General features: G+C 39.8%; 1 protein-coding gene across 4 annotated transcripts in view; it reads left to right on the top strand.

Moving 5' to 3' along the window:
- DNAI3 (dynein axonemal intermediate chain 3) overlaps nucleotides 1-24545 on the top strand; it is a 97004-nt gene that overhangs the window by 9431 nt on the left and 63028 nt on the right. For all 4 annotated transcript variants that reach the window (XM_023641746.2, XM_070268759.1, XM_001495268.5 and 1 more), the window contains exons 2-7: nucleotides 387-482; nucleotides 874-912; nucleotides 7599-7780; nucleotides 8368-8472; nucleotides 19456-19605; nucleotides 20666-20865. In XM_023641746.2, the coding sequence (XP_023497514.1) occupies nucleotides 401-482; nucleotides 874-912; nucleotides 7599-7780; nucleotides 8368-8472; nucleotides 19456-19605; nucleotides 20666-20865 (758 nt within the window). In that variant the 5' untranslated portion in view covers nucleotides 387-400. The remainder of the gene's footprint in view (nucleotides 1-386; nucleotides 483-873; nucleotides 913-7598; nucleotides 7781-8367; nucleotides 8473-19455; nucleotides 19606-20665; nucleotides 20866-24545) is intronic.

Genomic DNA, 24545 nt, shown 5'->3' with positions numbered 1-24545 from the left:
AGAAACACGTCGATTTAGCTGAAGGCAAAACTTAGAAAACATATTCTTTTTTCTTTTTTGAGGAAGGCTAGACCTGAGCTAACATCTCCTGCCAATCCTCTTCTTTTTTTGCTGAGGAAGACTGGCCCTGAGCTAACATCCATGCCCATCTTCCTCTACTTTATATGTGGGATGCCTACCACAGCATAGGCCCACACCCGGGATCTGAACCCTGAACCGGTGAACCCCAGCCTGCCAAAGCAGAATGTGTGAACTTAACCACTGCACCACCACGATGGCCCCAGAAAACATATTCTTATGTTTACTAAATGCTAATGCTTACCATTTGAAACTGAATGCTTACCAACTTGAAACCAGAATGTGCTAATGATACTATTTCTATGCAGCCTAAGTCAGAGCCATGGCTTCAAAATTGCAAAAACGAAAGAGCTCCAGTGGCCAAAAAACTTCAAAACGTGGCAAAAATAGACCAACGTTAACTGGTAGGATTATTTTTTCATTAATGGGGTTTTTCTGGATTTAGTATATGTATATATATTAGCGCCAAAATGATTGTGGTTTTATGTATGAAATGCACGTAATATTTTTGCTGTCATAAAGTCGAACATGTGGAATTCAAAATATGGGGATTTATTCTTACTTTTTATTCATTGCATTACAATAACAATTAAATGCCATAGCAAATATATCACTAAGAGAGAATTCTGTGAGAAAGACAATTATTCAGATTGTGTCTATTTAATTATTCATAAAATAGTTTGTCTTCATCATATATTCGCATTTATGTTTTGAGGCTTGGTAAAAGATTGTAATTAACTAAGATGTATATTTGATTCAAAAATGTAAATTTGATATCATTTTATTATATTCTAGTTGGTGAAGAGGAGGAACCTACAAATATGGAGAGCTTGGGTAAGTGGAAACACAACATAAAATTTATGTCCCCAGTTTTGTAATATTTTAATATGCAATAAGCAAGCAAGCATATTATAAATTGAGCGATTGATCGCAATGTACGTGGGCTAAAATTACGTCACGTCAATTAGAATATAAAATGAAAAATTTTAAAGAAAGAATAAAAAGTGGAGGAGAGAATTTCAAGCTGAGAAATAGACTTGGACCAAGCAGTCCCTTAAAAATACAACATTGTATGATTGTTGAGAGACCTTTTGTAACTATAAACCGCAGTAAGTCAGCAAGTTCTTACTTTTATTAGAATAGTACTTTTCAAATTCCCGCTCATGGGCAATATTTGTCTGTACCTCATGAAGATTCCTACTATTTCAAGGGAAGAGCCTGATTTTTAAGCAAATAAACTAGAACTTAGTCAACCAAACTAATGTTGTTCCTACTTTTAGAGGCTAATCTATTCCAATAGATCTTTTTGTTTCTGTCAGTGTTGTTGAAACTTTCCTCTTAGGGTTGACTTAGATGATGCCCTTCGTGTTTATCAACACAGGAAAAACAGTGAGAGTGGGTCGGAGGAAGATCTAACAGCCTTGTGGGCCACTGTAAAGATTCTCACTTTTAATCATGTATAATGGGGAGCTATTGGCAATGGGCGATATTGGCAGAGGAGCGACACGATCTGACTTAAGTTTTTAAAGCTACTCTTGAGAACTGCAGGGCTAAGGGCAGAAACAGAGACCATTTAGGAAGCTATTGCAGCAACCCAGGAAAAAGACGATGTTGGCTGGGCCAGAGGGGCAGAGAGGGTGGATGTGTGGAGTGTGGAGGTGAGGAGATGGTAGGAGGATGTCAGCTAACAGTAAGTGCACTGGAGCAGGTAGGCTGCCCAATGCAGTAGTCCCCTTCATACATGGGGGATACAGTCCCAAACCCCCAGTGGCTGCCTGAAACCACAGATAGTACCAAATCCTATATGTACTGTGTTTTTTCCTACACATACATACCTATGATAAAGTTTAATGTATAAATTTGGCACATAGAGATCAACAACAATAACTTCTCTGTGGCATACCTGAATCACTACTCTGGAGCTTTGAGACCATTATTAAGTAAAATAAGGGTTACCAATCGTCTGATAGCCAAGACGACTGCTAAATGACTAATGGGCTGGCTACATACACAGCGTGGATACACTGGACAGAGGGATGATTCACGTCCCGGGCTGGATGGAGCAGGACAGCAAGAGATTTCATCACACTATTCAGAAGTGCATGCAATTTAAAACTTATGAATTGTTTATTTCTGGAATTTTCCACTTAATATTTTCGAACCGTAACTGAAATCTCGGAAAGTGAAACCATGGATAAGGGAGAAATACTGTAAATATTTATTGAATTAATGAATGTACCACTCAGAAGCTGGGGAGTCATCTTTGACTCCTTTCTCCCATTCAACACCTTCCCCACTCACATCTAAACCATCCCAACTCCTGTCAATTCCACCTCTAAGATATACCTCAAAGCCATCCACTTCACGTTACCGCCACATTATCTCTAAGGTCTGCAATCTTAGTCCAAACCTCCACATCCCTCACTTAGCCCCTAATTGGTATCACTGCTTCCGCTCAGCCACCTTCAGTTCATTCTGCACACCACAGCCTGGTCCTGACTCTTTCCTGCTTAAAGTCTCCCTTGGCTTTACTTTGTCATTGTAGTGGTCCTGGCTCTGCTTTCCTCTCTGACCTTGTCTCTCCATCCTCTCCTCTCATCTACAGAACACACCAAATTTATTCCTGCCTCAGGGCCTTTGCTTTTGCTGCTCCCAATGCTTGGCTAGATCTTCTCCCAGGTCCTTACCGACTATCTCCTCCCCATCATTCAGATCCAGACTCCAATCCCATCTCTACAAGAGGCTCTCCTTGAAGGCCGCCCTTTCATCTAGTACCCTGTTTTATTGCCTTTGTAGAACTTGTCATAATTCTGAAGTTAAAGTCCAGTTGATTCTACACACTTATCCTATACAGTTGCTTTGAACACCTAATTAGCTAATACCGAGCCATTGCTCCTAGAGAAATACACGGTTAGGTTCCTGCGAGTCTTTGGTCACATTTTCAATAACCAATCGACATGCAACCTTGTTGTATGTGTGTTTCTGTTTAATGACATTTTATTTAACATATATCATTGATTCATTAACATCGAACTCGCAGCCAACAGCCCTGTAACTCACGCCCACACAATGGCTGTCTAATACGTGAATTTTCTCCGTAAGGCACGTCATAGCCTTCGTGTGCTGAGGAACCCTGGATAGTACTTCAGCACTACATTTGGGGGCCATTTTAAATAGCAAAATCACTAATAAAAAGCAAAAAAAAGTGAAAAATGTGGCACTAAATAGAGAGTGGAAAGGACACGCGTACGGTGTGAGAGCCGATGCAAGATGGCAGAGCAGCATCTCGCTTGACCTCAGCTGGCAATGTGCACAGTGGGCAACTCAAACTTCTTGCCACTCTAAGCATATCCACTAATGACCATGAAAGTGCCATAACTATTGACTCTGAGATTACAAGTAAATTTTACACGTGAATTTGCAAATGCAAAGTCTGTGAATAATGAGAATCGACTGTATTTATTTGTTTATTCATTTATAATCTATTTACACACATACCCATGCTGGCTTGTCTCTGCTCTCTCTCTCTCTTGCACACATGCACGCAAGCTCTGGAGAGCAGAAACTCTCTTGTTCGCCACTGTACCCCAATGCCTAGAACAGATCTTGACACATAATAGGCATTCAATAAATATTGATTGATTGATCGATCGAATAAAAGAATGAGTGAATTTCTTTCCCTGTTCTTCCTGTCTAAACAGACCATCACCACTACTACCTTCCTTAGCTCTCAGTTCTCTCTCTCACCCTGTTTTCCCCTAAATAGCTCCTGCCACAACTTGTACTTAAGTATTTTTGAGTGTATTTATTTGCTTGCTGTCTGTCTCCCCCTCTGGTTTGTATGCCCTGACACTAGAACCGTGCTTTTTACGTAGTAAGTGCTCAATAACTATTTCTTGACTAAATGAATTGACTGGTAAAAAATAAAAAATCCATGAGCCTGAGAATGGGGCATAGTTTCAGCTGAAAGTAAATAGACTGAAAAATAGACATGAGGATGTTTGTTTAAGGAGAAAAAAACCCGCCTCAGTACTTTGCAGCAAAACTTGAGGATACTTTTGATTGAGCGTCCCCTTGTGCTCGAATCTCTCTCCTGTACCCCCAAACTCCCCTTGGGACGATATCAGGAACCCCCTGCCTTGCTCTCTGTGGAGTCCCAACACTGTCAGCTGTCACTCAGGGCTGATGGAAGTCATGCCCCAGGGGACTGGGATTCCTTCTCCCACCAAAGAATCAAAGGATCAACAGACTAAGTAAAAAGAACTCTCCCCTAAGGGCGCAAGGGGCAATGGCTAGAGGTTTCTAGAGAATAAATATAATTTTTACACGTAGCTAACATTTATGGAGTGACAGCTTTGTGCCAGGCACACTCCTCTCATCCCTATAGCTCTATGAAGCAGGCATTATTAAAGCCATTACAGGGGCTGCCTGGTGGCACAGCGGTTACGTGCGCACGTTCTGCTTCTCGGTGGCCTGGGGTTCGCCAGTTCCTATCCTGGGTGCAGACATGACACCGCTTAGCAAAAACCATGCTGTGGTAGGCGTCCCATGTATAAAGTAGAGGAAGATGGGCATGGATGTTAGCTCAGGGCCAGTCTTCCTCAGCAAAAAAAGGAGGATTGGCAGTAGTTAGCTCAGGGCTAATTTTTCTCAAAAAAAAAAAAAAAAAAAAAGGCCATTACAAGATGGAGGTGCTGTAATTCCCAAAAGTTAAATAACTTACCCAAATTATAATTATAAATCATACTTTAATCCCAATTAGAGTCTCAGTGGTGTATTAATTGCTGATTGCTGCTGTAACAAATGACCACAAGCTGAGTGGTAGAATGCTTTCTGGTCTCTGTGAATGCCAGAAGCAAGACCACTTCCTTTTCGGCTTGAGCTCAGCATGAGTCGCACAGTTCCAGCTGGTGGTTTTCAAAGGCAAATCGGCAGCACTTTTATTATGCATGTGACACTTTGCGAATTACCATCTGCAGTGTGTTCTCACAGGATTAAATGTATGCGAATCACGTCAACAGTTGCTTATTGAGTATCTCCTACATGCCAGTGTTGGGGTTAGTATTTTGAGGGAGATAAAAACAGGCAGTTTGTCCCTAATTTATGAACAATGTGTATTCCAAATGTTTGTTTATCATGCCAGCTGATTGCAATTTGGAATATATTACCACATATATCAGTGTTATGCACACAGTCATTAAAACCCTCAAAATTACCTGAGTAATTGTACCAGAGAGCCACTAGGGTGGGGGGGGGGGGCAGAGTAAATGTTTCTCTGGGAAGATAATCTCAAAATTCCAACTTGAGCAGCCACACCCACTCTCCCCTGGCTGGCGCATCTGTTGAGCAGTGGGTGGAGGATGTCAGGACATCCAGGAATAGAGGGTCTGGAGAGACGGGAGTGGCTCTGGGACCCTGGGAGCAAGGATTTAGGGCAGGAAGTTCTGGGGGTAAATGCAAAGCTGAGGCTGGGGTGGTAGAAGCTGATGGTGACCAGAAGAGAAAGAAAATGAGAAGAAGGCTCATGAGAGGGACGGTCACAGTTGAATGACACTTTGTTCTCTTCCACCTGCTGTCCCAAGGCTTGCAGCTGCTGAGGACTGGCCTGGGGTAGGAGAGAGAAAGGCACACGAAGAATAGGAATGAAAGTCTCTTGAACCTTGCCTCCCTCCTCGTCTGAGGGCAATCCTGGAACTGGGGAACTAGAGGAGGGAGAAGGACTCCCTAACCCACTAATGTCGAACCTGAAATGAGTTTGCTCACTCATTGCACAGCAAGCCAATCTCTGACACCGGGTGTAGTGGAAGAAAGTAGGACTTTATTATTGCACAGCACTGAGCAAGGAGAGAGGGCAGCTAACACTGAAATCCCAAACTCCCTGAAAAGCTAAAAGGAAGGGTTTTTATTTGGGGTTTTAGGTAGGGGAGGGGGAGCATATGGCCTTGCTGCTCAGAGCTTTCCCACCAGCCTGACTTTGGCCTTGAGATGACTTTCAGAGGGGAGGGAACCAGTGACCTTGCTGGTCAGCAGCTTTCCCACCCGCCTGTATCTCTTTGCAGGGAGGAGATAATGAATCCAGGTGCTTGTCCTTGGCCGTGTCTGTCTCCATGGAGGATAAGTATATTCTGGAGCCAGAAAACCAGGGAGCAAGCAGGGAATGAGTGCTTTGGTTTTAACCCCATATATGCTGGGTTTAATGTAGGGAAACTGATATCAGGATCGGTATCACCAGCTTCCTTCCTACTTCCAAGGGGTTACTAATACAGCCTAATTGGGAAGTCAGTAGCTTTAAAATGTGAAGAATTGAGTAACAATTTTGGCTGTAAAAGGAGCCTGAGGGAGCAGAGGTACCTATATAGGGTCAAGGGAAGATTTCTTTAAAATGAGAGATTGTGGAGCAAATCAGCATGCTGAAAGAAAACAGCACAGAGGTAGGAAAAGTTGAACAGAGAGGAATACTTGATGGGGCCTCAATGGCTGAGAAGGGTGGAGAAGGGGCAGGCAGGTCTTCAAAATGGAGGGAAGGACAGTAAGGCTGTGTCTGTGCTGATCAGCTGGTGGGCAGGGCTGCAGGATGCCACAGGATTGTGTGCTCCACAGACACAGAATTTTCTTTGTGAAAGGAGGCAAGGTCACCTGGTAAGAGAGAGCAGCAGGTGAGGACCTGAGAGAGTGGATGCTTTAGGAAAGCAACACAGGTTCAACAGGGCCTAAAATGCTGATCATACCTTTGGACTAATAATTCCACTTTTAAAAATCTATCCTAAGAAAATAGTTTGAAATATGATAAAAACTTAAAAACTAGATATTTGTTTGTAGAGTTATTTACAGTCATTGGAAACAAATGAGAAAAAAAAATGTAATGCTTACCAACAACAAAATGGTTAAAAATTATCCTATAGAATTATATTAGCTTAAAATGATGTGTTAGGGGGCTGGCCCCTTGGCCTAGTGCTTACATTCGGCATGCTCCACTTTTGTGGCCTGGGTTTGGTTCCCAGGCATGGACCTACCACTCAGCAGTGGCCATGCTGTGGCGGGGACGCACATACAAAATAAAGGAAGATTGGCCCAGATGTTACCTCAGGGAAAATCTTCCTTAGCAAAAAACTAAACTAAACCGAAATGATGTGTTAGAAAGATTACATAATGTCACAGTAAAATACTTAGAACATAATGGTTATGACATTAGAACATAACATAATGGTAAGTATGAAAGGCAGGATTTAGAATTTCATATAAGATACCCTATACAGAGTGGCTGGAAGGAAATAGAGCAGACTATTAATAGAGGTTCTCTTTTGGGAGGTAGCATTATGGGTAATTGTTATTTTCTTCTTTTTATCTTTTTTGACATTTTTTATCATGGAAATGCTTACTTTAAAAATAAGAATAGTGATTTTGAAGTCTTTTAAAATTTTAACCAAGAAAATTATTTAAAGCAAACAGTTGCATATTTCCTATTGTTAATATTTTAAATGGTTACATTTAATGACCAAATTCCACTTTGCCTTTCCCAGGTCATCCAGAAATTTATCCTGTGGTGTTAACTACCAAAACCCAGGAAATATTTAACTGCCGAATAGATGAAGATATCACAGATGAACAACCTTATAAACTAATCAAAAAAGAAGATATTTTGGCAGACTTTCAAAACAGAGCTGCAGTATCTGATTTCTACCCAGTCAAAAAAGTCATCCAGGTAAGCACAACATACCTCTTTATTTTTTGGTCCTACCTCAAAATGTTCCTAGTACATAAAAGCAAAAGTTGGAGAGGTTGTGAGTTCAAATCTGGCATTTCACATTACTTTGGGCAAATGCTGGCTTACCCACCCCTCCTTTGGAATCCACTTGATGACTTTCTGTGACAAACTCCTCTCAGTGACTCATTGTCTCATTCCACACCCAGAAAAGCTCATCCTTGCCCAATTTTAACTAGAATAGGAACCTACTCTTATTTTCCCATACTGCTTAATTGTTTAATTCATAATTTTGGTCCTGATTTGTCTACAAACATGCTACCAAGCACAACACCAAATAAGATGAACACTTCTTTTTTCCTGTTAGAAATAAAATTACAAGGTAAATTTTCCTGGACCCATTGTGTTTTAAGAGCTTTTTTAAGTTAATAAAATAATTTTGGAATTTGAAGTTATTAGCCACAGATAAGCACTATGGTTATCTCTTATGATTGATTGATTAGAGAAATATCAATTTTGTGTCCATGTCTGGATAAACTGAATGACCATTGAACAGTAACCCTTCTCTTTTGATTATGTTCTTGTAGGAATATCCTGGAGATGAAATTCTGCTTGTTTATGACAAAGACTTCAAATATGGACTTAACTTTTATCTTGTTGGAACTGAAGAAGGCAAGGAAAACTATTTAAATGTAAGCACACCTTAAGCCCTTGCAATTTGTTGATTGTCAGAAGGAAGAAGTACCTCTAGGGTTGCCCATTACATGGTTGTGATTATTCTTATTCAGCTCTGTTTCTCTGGGGCCTAGATCAGGGCCAAGAACCTAGAGTAGGTGAGAGTAAATGGGGGATGAACTAAATCAAACATCTCAGAGTAGCAGATAGTCTGCTCTCTGTATGTGGGGGTTCCACACCCATGGATTCAATCAACCATGGTTGGAAAGGTCTAGGATGGCTGCACTGCACCGAAAATGTACAGACTTTTTTTTCTTTTCCTTATTCCCTAAACAATACAGTATAACAACTACTTAATAGTGTTTACAGTGTATTAGGTATTATAAGAAATGTAGAGATGATTTAAAGTATGTAGGAGCAAGTGCATAGGTTACATGCAAATACTGTGCCATTTTTTATAAGGGACTTGAACATCCCCAGATTTTGGGATTGCAGGAGGACTGCACTCTACTTATTTACATTTCACTTAGCTAATGAGGGTGGAAACAGGGAATCTGGAGTATCACAGCTCTTAGCCACTCGTTGGCCCATATTCCTGGTTCTTCTCTTGCCATCTCCATGACTTTGGGTAAGTTACTGAACCTCTCATCTGCAAAATGGTGGCACAAATAGTGTCCATTTACAGGGCTGTTGTGAAGATTAAATGGGCTAATACAGGTAAAGCCCTTTGTATGGTGCCTGGCACAAAGCTAGATGCTCCATAAATGTTTGCTATCATTATTTAAAAGCAAAATGTTTAAAGCATGACTTGGTCAGTGGTCAACTGAGGGAGAGGAGTGTCAATGATAAGCTGAAAATAAAAGAATGGTAGTTTCCAAGGAAAGGAAATCACTTCACCTCTGGGGTATTTTATTCATTCATTCTTTTTTGTTTTTGCAGAGGAGAATTCACCCTGAGTTAAAATCTGTAGCCAATCTTCCCCTTCCCCTTTTTTGTCCTCCCCAAAGCCCCAGTATATAACTGTGTATAGTTGAAAGTTCTTCTGGTTCTTCTATGTGAGCCATCACCACAGCATGGCTACTGACCGTGGTGTGGTTCCATGCCTGGGAACCAAACCTGGGCTGCTGAAGCAGAGTGCGCCAAACATTAACCACTAGGTCATCAGGGCTGGCTCTGGGGTGTTGTATTCAAAGTGGTCATGAAAGGTGACAGATTTCTGAGACTTGCCTTCCAATCTGGAGGCCACATGGGGAGGTTTGGTCAAATTGAGGGAGATAGAGGGGTTTGCATGGTTGTCCAATAAGCAAGAAAAATAAAGGAAAGCCATAGAATTTTCAAATATCTAACACTTCATAAATTAAAAAAATCTTTCAAGAGTGATGTCAGCATCATGGCCAAGTGAGCTTTTCCTTTAGTCTCTCCCCACTAAGATACAATGACAAGGGCATTCATAAACCAACAGATGACATTCACACAACACAATAGATGTCTGAGATGTCCACACAGCCATATGTCTGAAGGTGGGGGTGCTGAGCCCCCCCAGGAGGCAGTGGAAGGAAGTAAGCAGATCTCCTCTCCCTCCCAAGTGACAGAGATCTAGTGCACAAGACCTCTTGTGGCAGCCAGCATGTGATTCTGAAAGGAGAAGGGGGAAAAGGCAACCCTCTGTGGGAATGCTTGCGCTCTCAGAGTTGCTGCCTAGCCTGCAGGAATGCTCCACACTGAGGCAGCTAAACAATTGAGAGGATGTCCACACCAAGCTGAGCAGCCCAGGTGGGCAGACAGTGAGTGCAGAGTGAGAGCACGCAGGATTGAGCACATGAAAGAAAGCGCCCTTCCCCACCCCAACCTGGTGCACTAGCTCTGCTGGTTGGCCAGAGCAGAGGATCCCCGCCAGAGTGCCTGCTCTTATATATGTAAAGCAGCAGTGGCCACTGGGAAAATGCAGATGGGTCCTGTCAGCACAGCTTCCAAGAGACAGGCACATCTGTCAGAGGTCACAGTGGGCTCATAAAACACAGCGCCTGCCCCCACTCCCAGTGGTGGCAGGTGGAATCTGCAACCAGATACTACCACCATGCAATGGCAAAAGTCCACCCCATCAAATAGCATGAAGAAGTTTATTAACACTCCAAATCAGAAGGGAAATGACAAGTACCCAGAAATCAATCCTGAAGTCACAGAAATTTACAATCTAAATGACAGAGAATTCAAAATAGTTATCATAAAGAAACCCAATGAGTTACAAGAAGACTCAGAAAGACAGTTCAATGATCTCAGGAATAAAATTAATGAACAGAGTGAATTCTTCACAAAAGAGATGAAACTGTAAAAAAAAGCCAGTCAGAAATGTTGGAGATGAAAAACACAATAAATGAGATAGAGAAAAATCTGGAATCCTTAAAAAACAGAGTTGATACTATGGAGGACAGAATTAGTAATTTAGAGGACAGAAATATAGAAATGCTACAGATGGAGGAGGAGAGAGAACTAAGACTAAAAAAAAAATGAAGAAATTGTCTGAGAAATATCCAACTCAATTAGGAAATGCAATATAAGGATTATAGCTCTTCTAGAGGGAGAAACGAACAGAAAGCTTGTTCAAAGAAATAATAGCTGAGAACTTCCCAAATCTGGGGAAGGAGCTTGAATTTCATGTAAATTAAACTAATAGAACTCCTAATTACATCAATGTAAAAAGACCTTCTCCAAGGCATATAGTAGTAAAGCCAGCAAAAGTCAATGACAAAGAAAAAATATTAAGGGCAGTAGGCAGAAAAAAATAATTTATAAATCAATCTCTATCAGACTTTCAGTGGATTTCCCAGCAGAAACCTTACAGGCTAGGAGAGAGTGGAATGATATATGCAAAATTCTGAAAGACAAAAACTTTCAGCCAAGAATACTCTATCCAGGGAAACTATCCTTTAAATATGATGGAGAAAAATAACTTTCCCAGATAAACAAAAGCTGAGGGAGCTCATCACCACAAGAAACCCGCTCCCTCCAACAGAAATGATCAACAAGGCCCTCATGCCTGAATAAAAAGAAGGGTTTACAAAGTCTTGAGCAAGGAGATAAATAGACAGATAAAATCAGAAAATTGCAGCTCTCTATCAGAACAGGTTAGCAAATACTTAATTATAACATTAAAGATAAAGGGAAGGACAGCATCAGAAATAACTATAATCGCTTCATTTTAATCACAAACTCACAACACAAAACAGAATAAGTTGTGACAACAATAACTTAGGGAAGAGGAAAGGGATGGAATCTGCTTAGACTAAGGAAATAAGAAACTATCAGAAAATACATTTATGAGATCTTTTATACAAACCTCATGAGATTTGTGAGATCTTTTATACAAACCTAATAAAGAAAAAGTCAGAGACACAAACGATGAAGGTAAAACTGAGAAAACCATCATAGAGAATCACCAAATTGAACTGACAATCAGAAATACACAGGACGAGAAACAAGGGAAATACAGAACAACCAGAAAACGAGTGATAAACAGCAGTATTAAGCCCTCATATATCAATAATCAGTCTAAATGTAAATGGGCTGAATTCTCCCATCAAAATACACAGGGTGTTGGGGCTGGCCCCGTGGCCAAGTGGTTAAGTGAGCACGCTCCACTGCAGCAGCCCAGGGTTTTGCCAGTTCAGATCCTGGGCGCGGACATGGCACTGCTTGTCAGGCTACAGTGAGGCAGCATCCCACATGCCACAACTAGAAAGACCTGCAACTAAGATATACAACTGTGTACCAGGGGAATTTGGGGAGATAAAGCAGAAAAGAAAAAAAGATTGGTAACAGTTGTTAGCTCAGGTACCAATCTTTAAAAAAAAAGATACAGAGTGACTAGATGGATTAAAAAAACAAGACCCAACAATATGCTGCCACCAGGAAACACATCTCAGCTCTACAGACAAACACACACACTCAGAGTGAAGGGAAGGAAGACAATATTACAAGCTAAGGACAAACAAAATAAAGCTGGTGTTGCCATACTTATACCAGACAAAGTAGACTGCAATATAAAAAAAGGCAATGAGAGACAAAGAGGGGTAGTATATAATGATAAAAGGGACACTCCACCAAGAAGGCATAACATTTATAAATATGTATACATCTAACACACGAGCACCAAAGTACATAAGGCAACTATTAACAGACCTAAAAGGGGAAATTAACAACGACACAATAATAGTAGTAAACAACACAACACCCTACTTACATCAATGGATAGGCCATCCAGACAGAAAGTCAACAAGGAAATAGTGGAATTAAATGAAAAACTAGACTAGATGGACTTAATAAATATATATAGAACACTCCATCCAAAATCAGCAGAGTACACATTCTTCTCAAGTGCACATGGAACATTCTCAAAGATAGACTCTATGTTGGGAAAGAAGGCAAGCCTCAATAAATTTAAGATGATTGAAATCATATCAAGCATCTTTTCCAAACATAGTGCTATGAAACTAGAAATAAACTACAAGAAAAAAAGCTGGGGAAGTGACAAATATATGGGACTAAACACCATGCTACTGAACAACCAATAGATCAATGAAGAAATTAAAGAAGAAATCAAAAAATATATGGAGACAAATGAAAATGAAAATACACCATACCAACTCATATGGGATGCAGCAAAAGTGGTCCTAAGAGGGAAATTCATAGCAATACAGGCCCAGTTACTTATCTTAGTTTTTTTCTCACCTGACCTCCTAGGAGACCAGACGACTGCAGCTAACCCCCTCAGCACTCCCCAACACATGAAGCCAGAGTGGTATTTCTTATTTGCCTACACCTTCTTATGATCTATCCCTAACAAAGTAGAGATGCAGCAAAAGTGGTCCTAAGAGGGAAATTAATAGTAATACAGCCCACCTTAACAAAGAGGAAAAAATCTCAAAAAAAGTAATCTTAAACTATACCCAACAGAACTAGAAAAAGAAGAACAAACAAAGCCCAAAGTCAGCAGAAAGAGGGAAATAATAAAAATTAGAACAGAAATAAATGAAATGGAAACAAAAAACCCAAAAAGGATCAATGAAATTAAGACCTGGTTCTTTGAGAAGATAATCAAAATTGACAAACCCTTAGCCAGACTCACTAAGAAAAAAAGAGAAGGCTCAAATAAATAAATTAGAAATGAAAGAGGAGAAATTACAATGGATACCACAGAGATACAAGGATTATAAGAGAATACTATGAAAAATTATATGCCAACAAATTGGGCAATTTAGAAGAAATGATAAATTCTTAGAATCATACAACATTCCAAAACTGAATCAAGAAGAAATAGAGAATCTGCATAGACCAATTATAAGTAAAGAGATTGAAACAGTAATCAAAAACCTCCCAAAAAATAAAAGTCCAGGACCAGACAGCTTCCGTGGTGAATTCTACCAAACATTCAAAGAAGACTTAATACCTATCCTTCTCAAACTCTTCCAAAAAATTGAAGAGGAGGGGTAGCTTCCTAACTCATTCTACAAAGCCAACATTACCCTGATACCAAAACCAGGCAACAACAATAACACAAAAAAAAATTACAGGCCAATATCACTGATGAACATTGATGCAAAAATCCTCAACAAAATACTAGCAAATCGAATACAACAGTACATTAAAAAGATCATGCACCATGATCAAGTGGGATTTATTCCAGGGATGCAGAGATGGTTCAACATCTGCAAATCAATCAATGTGATACACCACATTAAAAAAATGAAGAATAAAAATCACATGATCATCTTGATGCAGAGAAAGCATATGACAAGATCACAGCATCCATTTATGATAAAAACTCTGAATAAAATGATTATAGAAGGAAAGTACCTCAATGTAATAAAAGCCATATATGACAAACCCACAGCTAATATCATTCTCTATGAAGAAAAACTGAAAGCTATCTTTCTAATAACAGGAACCAGACAAGGATGCCCACTTTCACCACTCTTATTTAACATAGTATTGGAAGTCCTAGTCAGAGAAATCAGGCAAGAAAAAGAAATAAAAGGGATCCAAATCAGAAAGGAAGAAGTGAAACTGTCACGATTTGCAGATGACATGATTTTATATATATAAAACCCTAAAGAATCCACCAAAAAACTTTTAGGAATAATAAATGAATATGGTAAATTTGAAGGATACAAAATCAACATACAAAAATCAGTTGTGTTTCTATACACTAACAACAAACTAGCAGAAAGAAAAATTAAGAATACAATCCCATTTACAATTGCAACAAAAAGAATAAAATACCTAGGAATAAATTTAACCAAAGAGGTGAAAGACCTATACACTGCAAACTATAAAACATTGTTGAAAGAAATTGAAGACAACACAAAGAAATGGAAAGATATGTCATGCTCTTGGATTGGAAGAATTAACGTAGTTAAAATGTCCGTGCTTCCTAAAGCAATCTACAGATTCAGTGCAATCCCTATCAAAGTTCCAACAACATTTTTCACAGAAATAGAACAAAGAATTCTAAAATTTATATGGAACAACAAAAGACCCCAAATAGCCAAAAGAATCCTGAGAAAAAAGAACAAAGCTGGAGGTATCACACTCTGATTTAAAAATATACTACAAAGCTATACTAATCAAAAGAGCATAGTACTGGCACAAAAAAAGACAAACATCAATGGAACAGAATCAAGAGCCCAGAAATAAACCCACACATCCATGGACAGCTAATTTTTGACAATGGAGCCAAGAACATACAATGGAGACAGGAAAGTCTCTTCAGCATATGGTGTTGGGGAATACTGGACAGCCACATGCGAAAGAATGAAAGTAGACTATTATCTTACACCATACACAAAAATTAACTCAAAATGGATTAAAGATGTGAGTGTAAGACCTGAAACCATTAAACTTCTAGAAGAAAACATAGGCAGTACACTCTTCGACACCAGTCTTAGCAGCATATTTTCAAGTACGATGTCTGACTGGGCAAGGGAAACAACAGAAAAAATAAACAAATGGGACTACATCAAACTAAAAAGCATCTGCACAGCAAAGGAAACCATCAACAAGACGAAAAGACAACCTAAAAATTGGGAGAAGATATTTGCAAATCATACATCTGATAAGAGGTTAATATACAAAATATGCAAAGGATTCATATATCTCAACAGCAAAAAAACTAACAACCCAATTAAAAAATGGGCAAAAGATCTGAACAGACAATTCTTTAAAGAAGATATACAGATGGCCAACAGGCACATGAAAAGATGTTCGGTATCATTAACTATCAGGGAAATGCAAATCAAAACTACAATGAGCTATCACCTCACTCCCATCATGGTTATAATTAACAAGACAGGAAATAAGTGTTGGAGAGGATATGGAGAAAAGGGAACTCTCATACACTGCTAGTGAGAGTGCAAACTGGTGCAGCCACTATGGAAAACAGTCTGGAGATTCCTCAAAAAATTAAGAATAGAAATACCATAGGATCCAGCTATTCCACTGCTGGGTATTTATCCAAAGAACATGAAAACATGAATGTGTAAAGATATTTGCACCCCTATGTGCATTGCAGCATTATTCACAATAGCCAAGACTTGGAAGCAACCTAAATGTCCATCAAGGGATGAATGGATAAAGAAAATATGGTGTATATACACAATGGAATATCACTCAGCCATAAAAAGGATGAAATCTTGCCATTTGTGACAACATAGATGCACCTTGAGGATATTATAGTAATTAAAATAAGTCAGAGAGAGAAAGTGAAATACTGTATGATCTCACTCATAAGTAGAAGATAAAATCAACAACAAACAAACACATAGAGACAGAGATTGGATTGGTGGTTAGCAGAGGGGCAGGGGGAGGGCAGAGGGTGAAAGGGGTGACTAGGCACATGTGTATGGTAATGGATTGTACTTGGTCTTTGGGCGGTGGACACGATGTAATCTACACAGAAATGGAAATATAATGATGTACACCCAAAATTTTTTTAAAAAAGCAGTAAGGACAATCAATCACAAACAGCCAACTAAGCTTTGAGCTATAACCAATCAAATAATTTACTTTCTTTGCCTCTGCCCTTTCTCTATACGTGTAAGTCTTTCCCCTGGCTCTTGTCAGCGGAGTGCTCCTAACAATTCTAGTTTGACCCTTCTCAATTCCAATGGATTTTTGCTCTAATAAACTCTTAAAATTAAAAATAAAATAAAATAAAAAAAGAACAAAGCTGGAGGCATCACAATCTCAGACTTCAATGTATACAACAAAGTGATAGTAATCAAAATAGTATGGTACTGGAACAAAAACAGACACACTGATCAATGAACAGAATTGAAAGCCCAGGAATAGAATCACACATCTATGGACGACTAATCTTCGACAAAGGAGCCAAGGACATACAATGGAGAAAGGAAAGTCTCTTCAGTAAACGGTGTTGGGAAAACTGGACAGCCACATGCAAAGAATGAAAGTAGACCACTATCTTTCACTGTACACTAAAATTAACTCAAACTGGGTTAAAGACTTGAAGGTAAGACCTGAAACCATAAAATTTGTAGAAGAAAATATAGGCAGTACACTCATTGACATCAGTCTTAGAAGGATCTTTTTTAATACAATGTCTACTCAGGCAAGGTGAACAAAAGAAAAAATAAACAAATGAGACTTCGTCAGACTAAAGAGCTTCTGCAAGGCAAAGGAAACTAGGATAGAAATGAAAAGACAACCCACCAACTGGGAGAAAATGCTTGAAAATGATATATATGACAAGGGGTTACTCTCCAAAATGTATAAAGAACTCATAAAACTCAACAACAACAAGAAAAACAACACAACTAGAAAATGGGCAGAGGATATGAACAGACATTTTCCCAAAGAAGATATACAGGTGGCCAAGAGGCACATGAAAAGATGTTCAACATCACTAATCACTAGGGAAATGCAAATCAAAACTACACTAAGATACCACCTTACAACTGTTAGAATGGCTATAATTACCAAGACAAAAAGCAACAAATGTTGGATATGATGTGGAGAAAAGGGAACCCTCATACATTGCTGGTGGGAAAGCAAACTGGTGCAGCCACTATGGAAAACAGTATGGAGATTTCTCAAAAAATTAAAAATGGAAATATCATATGACCCAGCTATCCCACTACCAGGTACTTATCTAAAGAACTTGAAATCAACAATTCAAAGAGACTTATGCACCGCTATGTTCATTGCAGCATTATTCACAATAGCCAAGACGTGGAAGCAACACAAGTACCCATCGACTGATGATTGGATAAACAAGATATGGTATATATACACAATGGAATACTACTCAGCCATAAACAAAGAGAAATCATCCCATTTGCAACAGCATGGATGGATCTTAAGGGTATGGTATTAAGTGAAATAAACCAGACAGAGAAAGACAAACACCACATGATCTCACGCATATGTGGGAGATAAACACATGGGCAAAGAGAACAGTTTAGTGGTTACCAGAGGAGAAAGTGGTTAGGGGGTGGGCATAAGGGGCACATATACATGGTGACTAACAAATAATAATGTATAACTGAAATTTCACAATGTTATAAACCATTATGACCTCAATAAAATAAAAATTAATAATAAGCTTTCGCTGAGCCTTAACATTTTCAATTTTATTTTCATGGTTGTTTTTCTCTGTGTTTTTAATTTTTTCATTATGGTGAAATATTTCAAGTGTACAGAAAAGTACAAATAGTATAACAAACATCCATACAATCACGACCCAGAATTAACAAATATTAATATTTTATCATATTTACACCACAATTTTTTTAAAAGAAATAAAATATAACAAATAATGTTCCACTCTCTCTTGTATCCTCCCTAATTCCAACCTCACTCCTGTCTATAAGGAAGCATTATTTTGAAGATGTTATATATTCTTCCTGTCAATGGTTTTATACTTCTACCATATGATCTAGGCTCCACAACTAATGTATTTCATTGTTGTATTAATTTAAAACTCACATAAAATTATATCATACAAATTGTTCTGCAACTTTTGTTTTTCACTGAATTATCAAATTCTAGGATCTGTCCATGTTGATACATTTAGAATACCATATATTATCATATATATGAAGATCAAGACTGTTAATTGCAACTGTTTTATGGGATTTTATTTTATGATTATACCGCAATGTATCAACCCATTCCCCTATTGATACTTACGTGCTTGCCCATTTTCTTAGTATTACAAATAAAGTAGCCATCAATAACTGTATATCTATATCTATATCCATATCTATCTACCTATCTCCTATGGACACCTTGGTTTAAAAACATTCACTGCTTATTGGGGCCAGCCCAATAGCATAGTGGTTAAGTTCACGTGCTCTGCTTTGGTAGCCTGGGGTTCATGGGTTCTGATCCTGGGCACAAACCTACATACCGCAAATCAAGCCATGCTATGGCAGCATCCCACATACAAAATAGAGGAAGATTGGCACAGATGTTAGCTCAGCAACAACCTTCCTCAAGCAAAAAGAGGAAGATTGGCAATAGATGTTAACTCAGGGCCAATCTTCCTCACCAAGAAAAAAATCCACTGCTTATTCTTTAGTGGATATCATATTTACTCATATATATAATCCTCTTATCAATGAATAGTTAATTAAATCAGAGAAAGTTAGTTCTATATTTTCTATAAGTTTTAGCATCCCATATTTATAAAGATATGTAGTAAATGCTCTTTACTTATCACTGATCTTTTCCTTTTTCCTCTCATCTTTTTCTTGTTTCATCTTCTTTCTTTATCCTTGATTTCTTTCTTTTTTGTTCTTCATTCTTCCTTTTTTTGCTGAATTTCTTTCTCATAATTGAAAAGCATGAACCAACAAAGAACAACAGTAATAAGGAAGGGCTTAATGAATTTACATAAAAGTAAAGTTTATTGTAAAATATACACATATAGCTATAAACTAAATTTGGCCATATATTTTAGAAGGCTATTTCTTTTACTCTAGGCCCCAGAAATACCAGAAGAACAGGAGGAATATAAAGAGCACATTCCTGAAGAAATATGTATTTATAAAGCACCTATCTCGAAACCATGGGTTTCTTTGGGCAGTGAAAAAGAAATTGAGGAAGAATCAGTTAAGGAATCTACAAAGAAGGTCAGAGGCTTGAATATGATCTCCAGTCATTACCTCCCTGTAGCTGAACATCACTTATTCCTGAGGGATCCGTAAGGTTTGCTATATCTGCTATGGGGATATGGTTTTTCTTTTGATAGAAGAATGGTCATTGTTTTAGGTGGGTGTTATGGGTTGAATTGTGTCTCCCCAAAAAGATATGCTGAAGTCCTAACCCCCAGTACGTCAGAATGTGACCCTATTAGGAAATAGGGGGGGCTTTAACCAATTACTGGGGTCCTTATAAGAAGACAGCTGTGTGAAGACAGAGACACAGGGCGAGCACCATGTCAAGAAGGAGGCAGAGACTGGAGTGGTGTATCTACAAGCCAAGCACTGCTGGCCATCGCCAGAAGCCACAAGAGAGGCAGGGAACAGACTCTCCCTCAGAGCCCTGAGAATGAATCAGCCGTCCCACACCTTAGCTCACAGGCCCAGCTTCCACAGCTGTGAGAGGATAAAGTTCTGTTGTTGGAAGCCAGCCAGTTTGCGGTACTTGTTCACAGCAGCCCTAGGAAACTGACAGTGGCAGAACAGCTCCTGAGAGAAGCCATTATGTGCAAGTGATTTATTAGGAAAGTGCTCCTTAAGAGAATAGGAAAAGCAGCAGGACAGACACGTGTCGGAAGCCCCGCGAGGGTGCAACCTCAGGCACAATTCTGGCAGAGGCATCTGCAGCCTGAACCCCTAGGGGAACTCTGAGGTGTACATTATGTCTTAGAGCTGTCCCAAACAGCAGCAAAGGAGATGGGCTTACGGATGTCTCCAACCAGCCCATCGTTGATCAAGACATAAACTGCCAGTCACTTCCTGTTCCTTGTACCTGCGGGCAAAGTTGTCCGGGTAGCCCCAGAGCAGTCCTCCATGGAAAAGCAGTGGGTGGTGGCCACGGGAACCGAAGGCACACGAAGCTGGAGGGAGGCAAACATAGCAGACACAGAGATCTGAGAGGATCTGGGCAAAGCACTGGCATTGTCTACCCAACATCCATTTTTCTCCAGGGACTTGATTATGTTTTCTTTACTCCTTACATATGTTACAGATTACATATATGATTTCTCGAAAACGGCATCAATTTGGTGCACCAATTAAGTTCAGTGACCAGAATGCTTCCAGTGTAAAAGACGCCTATATTGAATGTACAGCCTACCCAGATAAAAATTTTACCCTTAGGCAACTTGAGAAAGATATTGGCATGCAAGTAGTCCCCGAAGTCAAGGACATAAGTACTCAGACAAGATGGTAAGTTTGTGATGGGTTTATGTGTTTTCAAAGGTAATTACAGTAAAATCTAGCACTGTCCATGATTATTTTGAGAGATCTGTATAATAAATAGAAATAGATTGACAATGATGACATAGAGCTCCACAGAATAATTCAATTGAGAAAGATCTAATCACACTCAACAATGTCTTTTAAGATCTTAATATGGGCCGGCCAGGTGGCATAGTGGTTAAGTTCCCGCACTGCGCTTTGGTGGCCTGGGGTTCACAAGTCCGGATCCCAGGCGCGGACCTAGCACCACTGTTAGGCCACACTGTGGCAGCATCCCACATAAAATAGAGGAAGATTGGAACACATGTTAGCTCAGCGACAATCTTCCTCAAGCAAAAAGAGGAGGACTGGCAAAAGATGTTAGCTCAGGGCCAATCTTCCTCACAAAAATATCTTAATAGGAAAATGAGATACAAGTAAATAAGACTGTAAAGACTGTGAAGTGGAAGAATGATGGATGCTGCTCATACTTACCGTACTGCTTTCAGAGAAGGGGCCCGGTCACCTCTGCCTGGAATATTACCGTTGGCGTCTAACTGCGCTGTTCTACCACTTGAAGGATCATTCTTGCATAGCCTAGGTGTCTTCTTTGGCACCCCATCACATCCAGAGCCCTTGGGATGGCATATAAGGGCCTCGTTCCTCCATGAGGAGGCACTGTCTGCCTCTCCAGCCTTGTCCCCCCTGTTCCCAGCCAAGCCCTCTGTGCTCTAGCCCCGGAGCTGCTTCCAGCTTCCAGAATACCTGCTTTTCTGCATCTTTCTGCCTTTGCCCATGCTGTTCCTCTGCATCAAATGCCTTTCACTGCCTTGTCCACCTGGGGGACTCCTCTTCACGCTTTAAGTTTCAGTTCAGTGCCCCCTCCTCTGTGATTTCCTGGAAACGCCAGATAGAGTTGATCACCCGCTCCTCTGTGTCCTCGCTAGAGCTTAGAGCTATCTTTATCATGACACTGTCAGCCCATATTGCACTCATTTGCTTACCTGTTTGTCTGCCTGGGGTCCAGAACACTTTGAGGCTATAAACCATATAATTACACACAACGCTCTTAATTAAAATTTATCAAGTGAATGAATTGGTGTGAAATGGATTGCCAAGGGACTGCTTTGAGGACTTGAGCCAGGCTTTGAATGTTGTATAAGTGTGAAGATGTGTTTAGCTAAGCCATACATTTTTTGTCAGGATTTTAAAAAAAGCTTTTCATTTTGAAATAATTTTAGATTTATAGAAGATAAGCCACAAATGTTGAATATGATTTGGGGCATAGAGAAAGGGAAACAGCCCCTATTATTAAAATGACCTGAACAGTTCAAGGGAGTGGGAAGAACAGAGTTTGCATGGACCACGAGGAGACCTGCCTGGGTAGAATGGAGGGAGTGGCAGAGGTAGACAGAGAAATGGGTTTTCTGCGGCAGACAGTAGGGAACTTTGGCAAGTTCTGAAGCAAGAGAGAGAGACAGGGTGGTAAGGCTATTAAAATAAGATGAACCAGGCAGTATGTATTGAAGAGCAGTGAAAAAAAGCTTGGAGTTGAGGAGATTGACTAAGTAGGAGTCTGCTGTTATTAAACCAGGTAAAATGTGACCAGTGTCTAAAGTAAAGTGGTGGCAGTAGACCGAGAGGAAAAGGTGGAAAGGAGATGTGCAAATACAAAGTGCTGTAACTCCCATCATTAAAACAAATAAACAAGAACGAACTTTCTTGACCTCTCCAGCTCTTCCCTAATTTCTCTGCTTGTCTTTACAACAAAACTCCTCACAGCGATTATCCACACTTTTTAGTTCCGCTTTCTCTTCTATTATTCTGTCTTGAGCCTATGCCAGTCTTAACAAGGTCACCAAAACCTCCAGTGGTCTAATTTTCTAATCCAATTTTCAGATCTCCTTTCTCCCCTTCTCAGCAGTATTTAACATGGTTAACCATTTCTCCTTCTTATAACACATGTCTTCTTGGCTTATGGACAACACTCATGATACCCCTCCTAACTCACTGGCAGTTCCTTTTCAGTCTCTTTTACTAGATCCGCCTCTTCTCAACTCCTAAATATTAGAGAATCCCAAGGCTAGCTCCTTTTGATCTTTCCTCTAACTACACTTAATCCCTGGGTGAATGTATCCAGTCCTATGGCGTTACCTGTTATCTGTTTGTTGATGGCTCCCAAATCTATGCCTTCAACCTCAATCTCTCCCCTGAACTTTACACTCATTTACTCATCTACCTCCTTGGATGTCTAATAGGGCTCTCAAATTTAAAATGCCCCAAAACAACTTTTTTTCTATTGGGCTTCCTTTATGCATCCTTTCCCTCCTACATTCTGTTCTCCATGGAAGATCCAGAGTGATCTTGTTAAAATGAAAGTCAGATCACGTCACTGATCAAACTCTCCAATGGCCTCCCATCCTGAAGGAACCTGCAAGGCTTCATATGATCTGGATCCCCTTTTCCCTCTTCCCTCATTTCCTACAATTCCCCTGGCTCATCCATTCCAGCCACACTGGCTTCCTTGTTCCTTGAATTCACCAAGCATGCTCATACCTAATGTGTTCATGCTTACACTAAGTTCCTTTACATAGGCTGCTCTTCCCTCAGATATCTTTAGGGCTTATTCCCTCCTTCCTTCAGTTCTCTCCATGAATGAGGCATCCCCAACATCCTAGACAAAAGCAACCACCCTCGTTACTATCTATCCCTTACTCTATTTTTCTTCATGCTACTACCATCACTTGACATGTATTTGTTATTGTCTCTCTTCTCTCAGCTTCTCCTCACCACCCCCGCACCCCGCACTTAAAATTTAAGCTCCATGAGACAGGAACTTTGCCTATTTTGTTTACTTCTATATCCTAAGCTCCTAGGACAGTCCTGGCACATATTTATTAATTGGAGGGGAAAAAAGGAATGGAGGAAGAAAAGGAGGAGAAGAGGAATTGAGTTAAGGAAGAATGTGAAGAATGGATGACTGACTTGAGTTCAATATTAGGAGAAGAGCCATGAAATATACAGTGAGAGAGGCAGAGACACGGAGAATTGAGGTCAGAGTGTGAACTGTAGTACAAAACATGCTTTTCATACCTGTGTAAACCAACAAGTCAGAAACCATGAAAGTGCAGTGTTAAAGTCAGGACACACACACATAGATACCAAGGGTCAGGATAAGAAATGGGTCAGAAACAAAGGAGGCAGATGAACAGACAGACCAGAACCAAAGGAGGTGAAGAGAAAGACAAGAATTGGTGGTCAAGTCTTGGCAGTGAATTAGGACATCACAGATCCATAAATACCAAGAAGTAGGAGCAAGACAGGAAGGAAAGAGGTGATACATTAGTACTAAGAAACTTAGATTTTGAGACAGATTCCTAAGCCAAGTCAGCCAGAGACTTCTATGTTCCTGCCAGTTACAGAAAAGTGACAAGAATGAGTCAACCAACGTAGACTCAGGTGGTAGACTCAGAAAAGGACAGTGAACTTCCAACAACTAGGTCCCTAACCACAGGACTTGCATTTAGTAGGCGCTCAATGAATGTTGACTGATAACAATGGGCAATTGTTTCTATGCAAATGGAATTAATAGATGAGAATTAAGGGCAGGTCTTGACCCATAAAATATTTTAGAAAAAATAATCAAAAAGAACTCAAATTGTTCAAAT

The sequence above is a fragment of the Equus caballus genome, chromosome 5 (assembly GCF_041296265.1).
Source record: "Equus caballus isolate H_3958 breed thoroughbred chromosome 5, TB-T2T, whole genome shotgun sequence".
Taxonomy (NCBI): Eukaryota; Metazoa; Chordata; class Mammalia; order Perissodactyla; family Equidae; genus Equus; species Equus caballus.
Note: the sequence above shows the minus strand (reverse complement) of the source record. Positions and strands in the feature narration are given on the sequence as shown.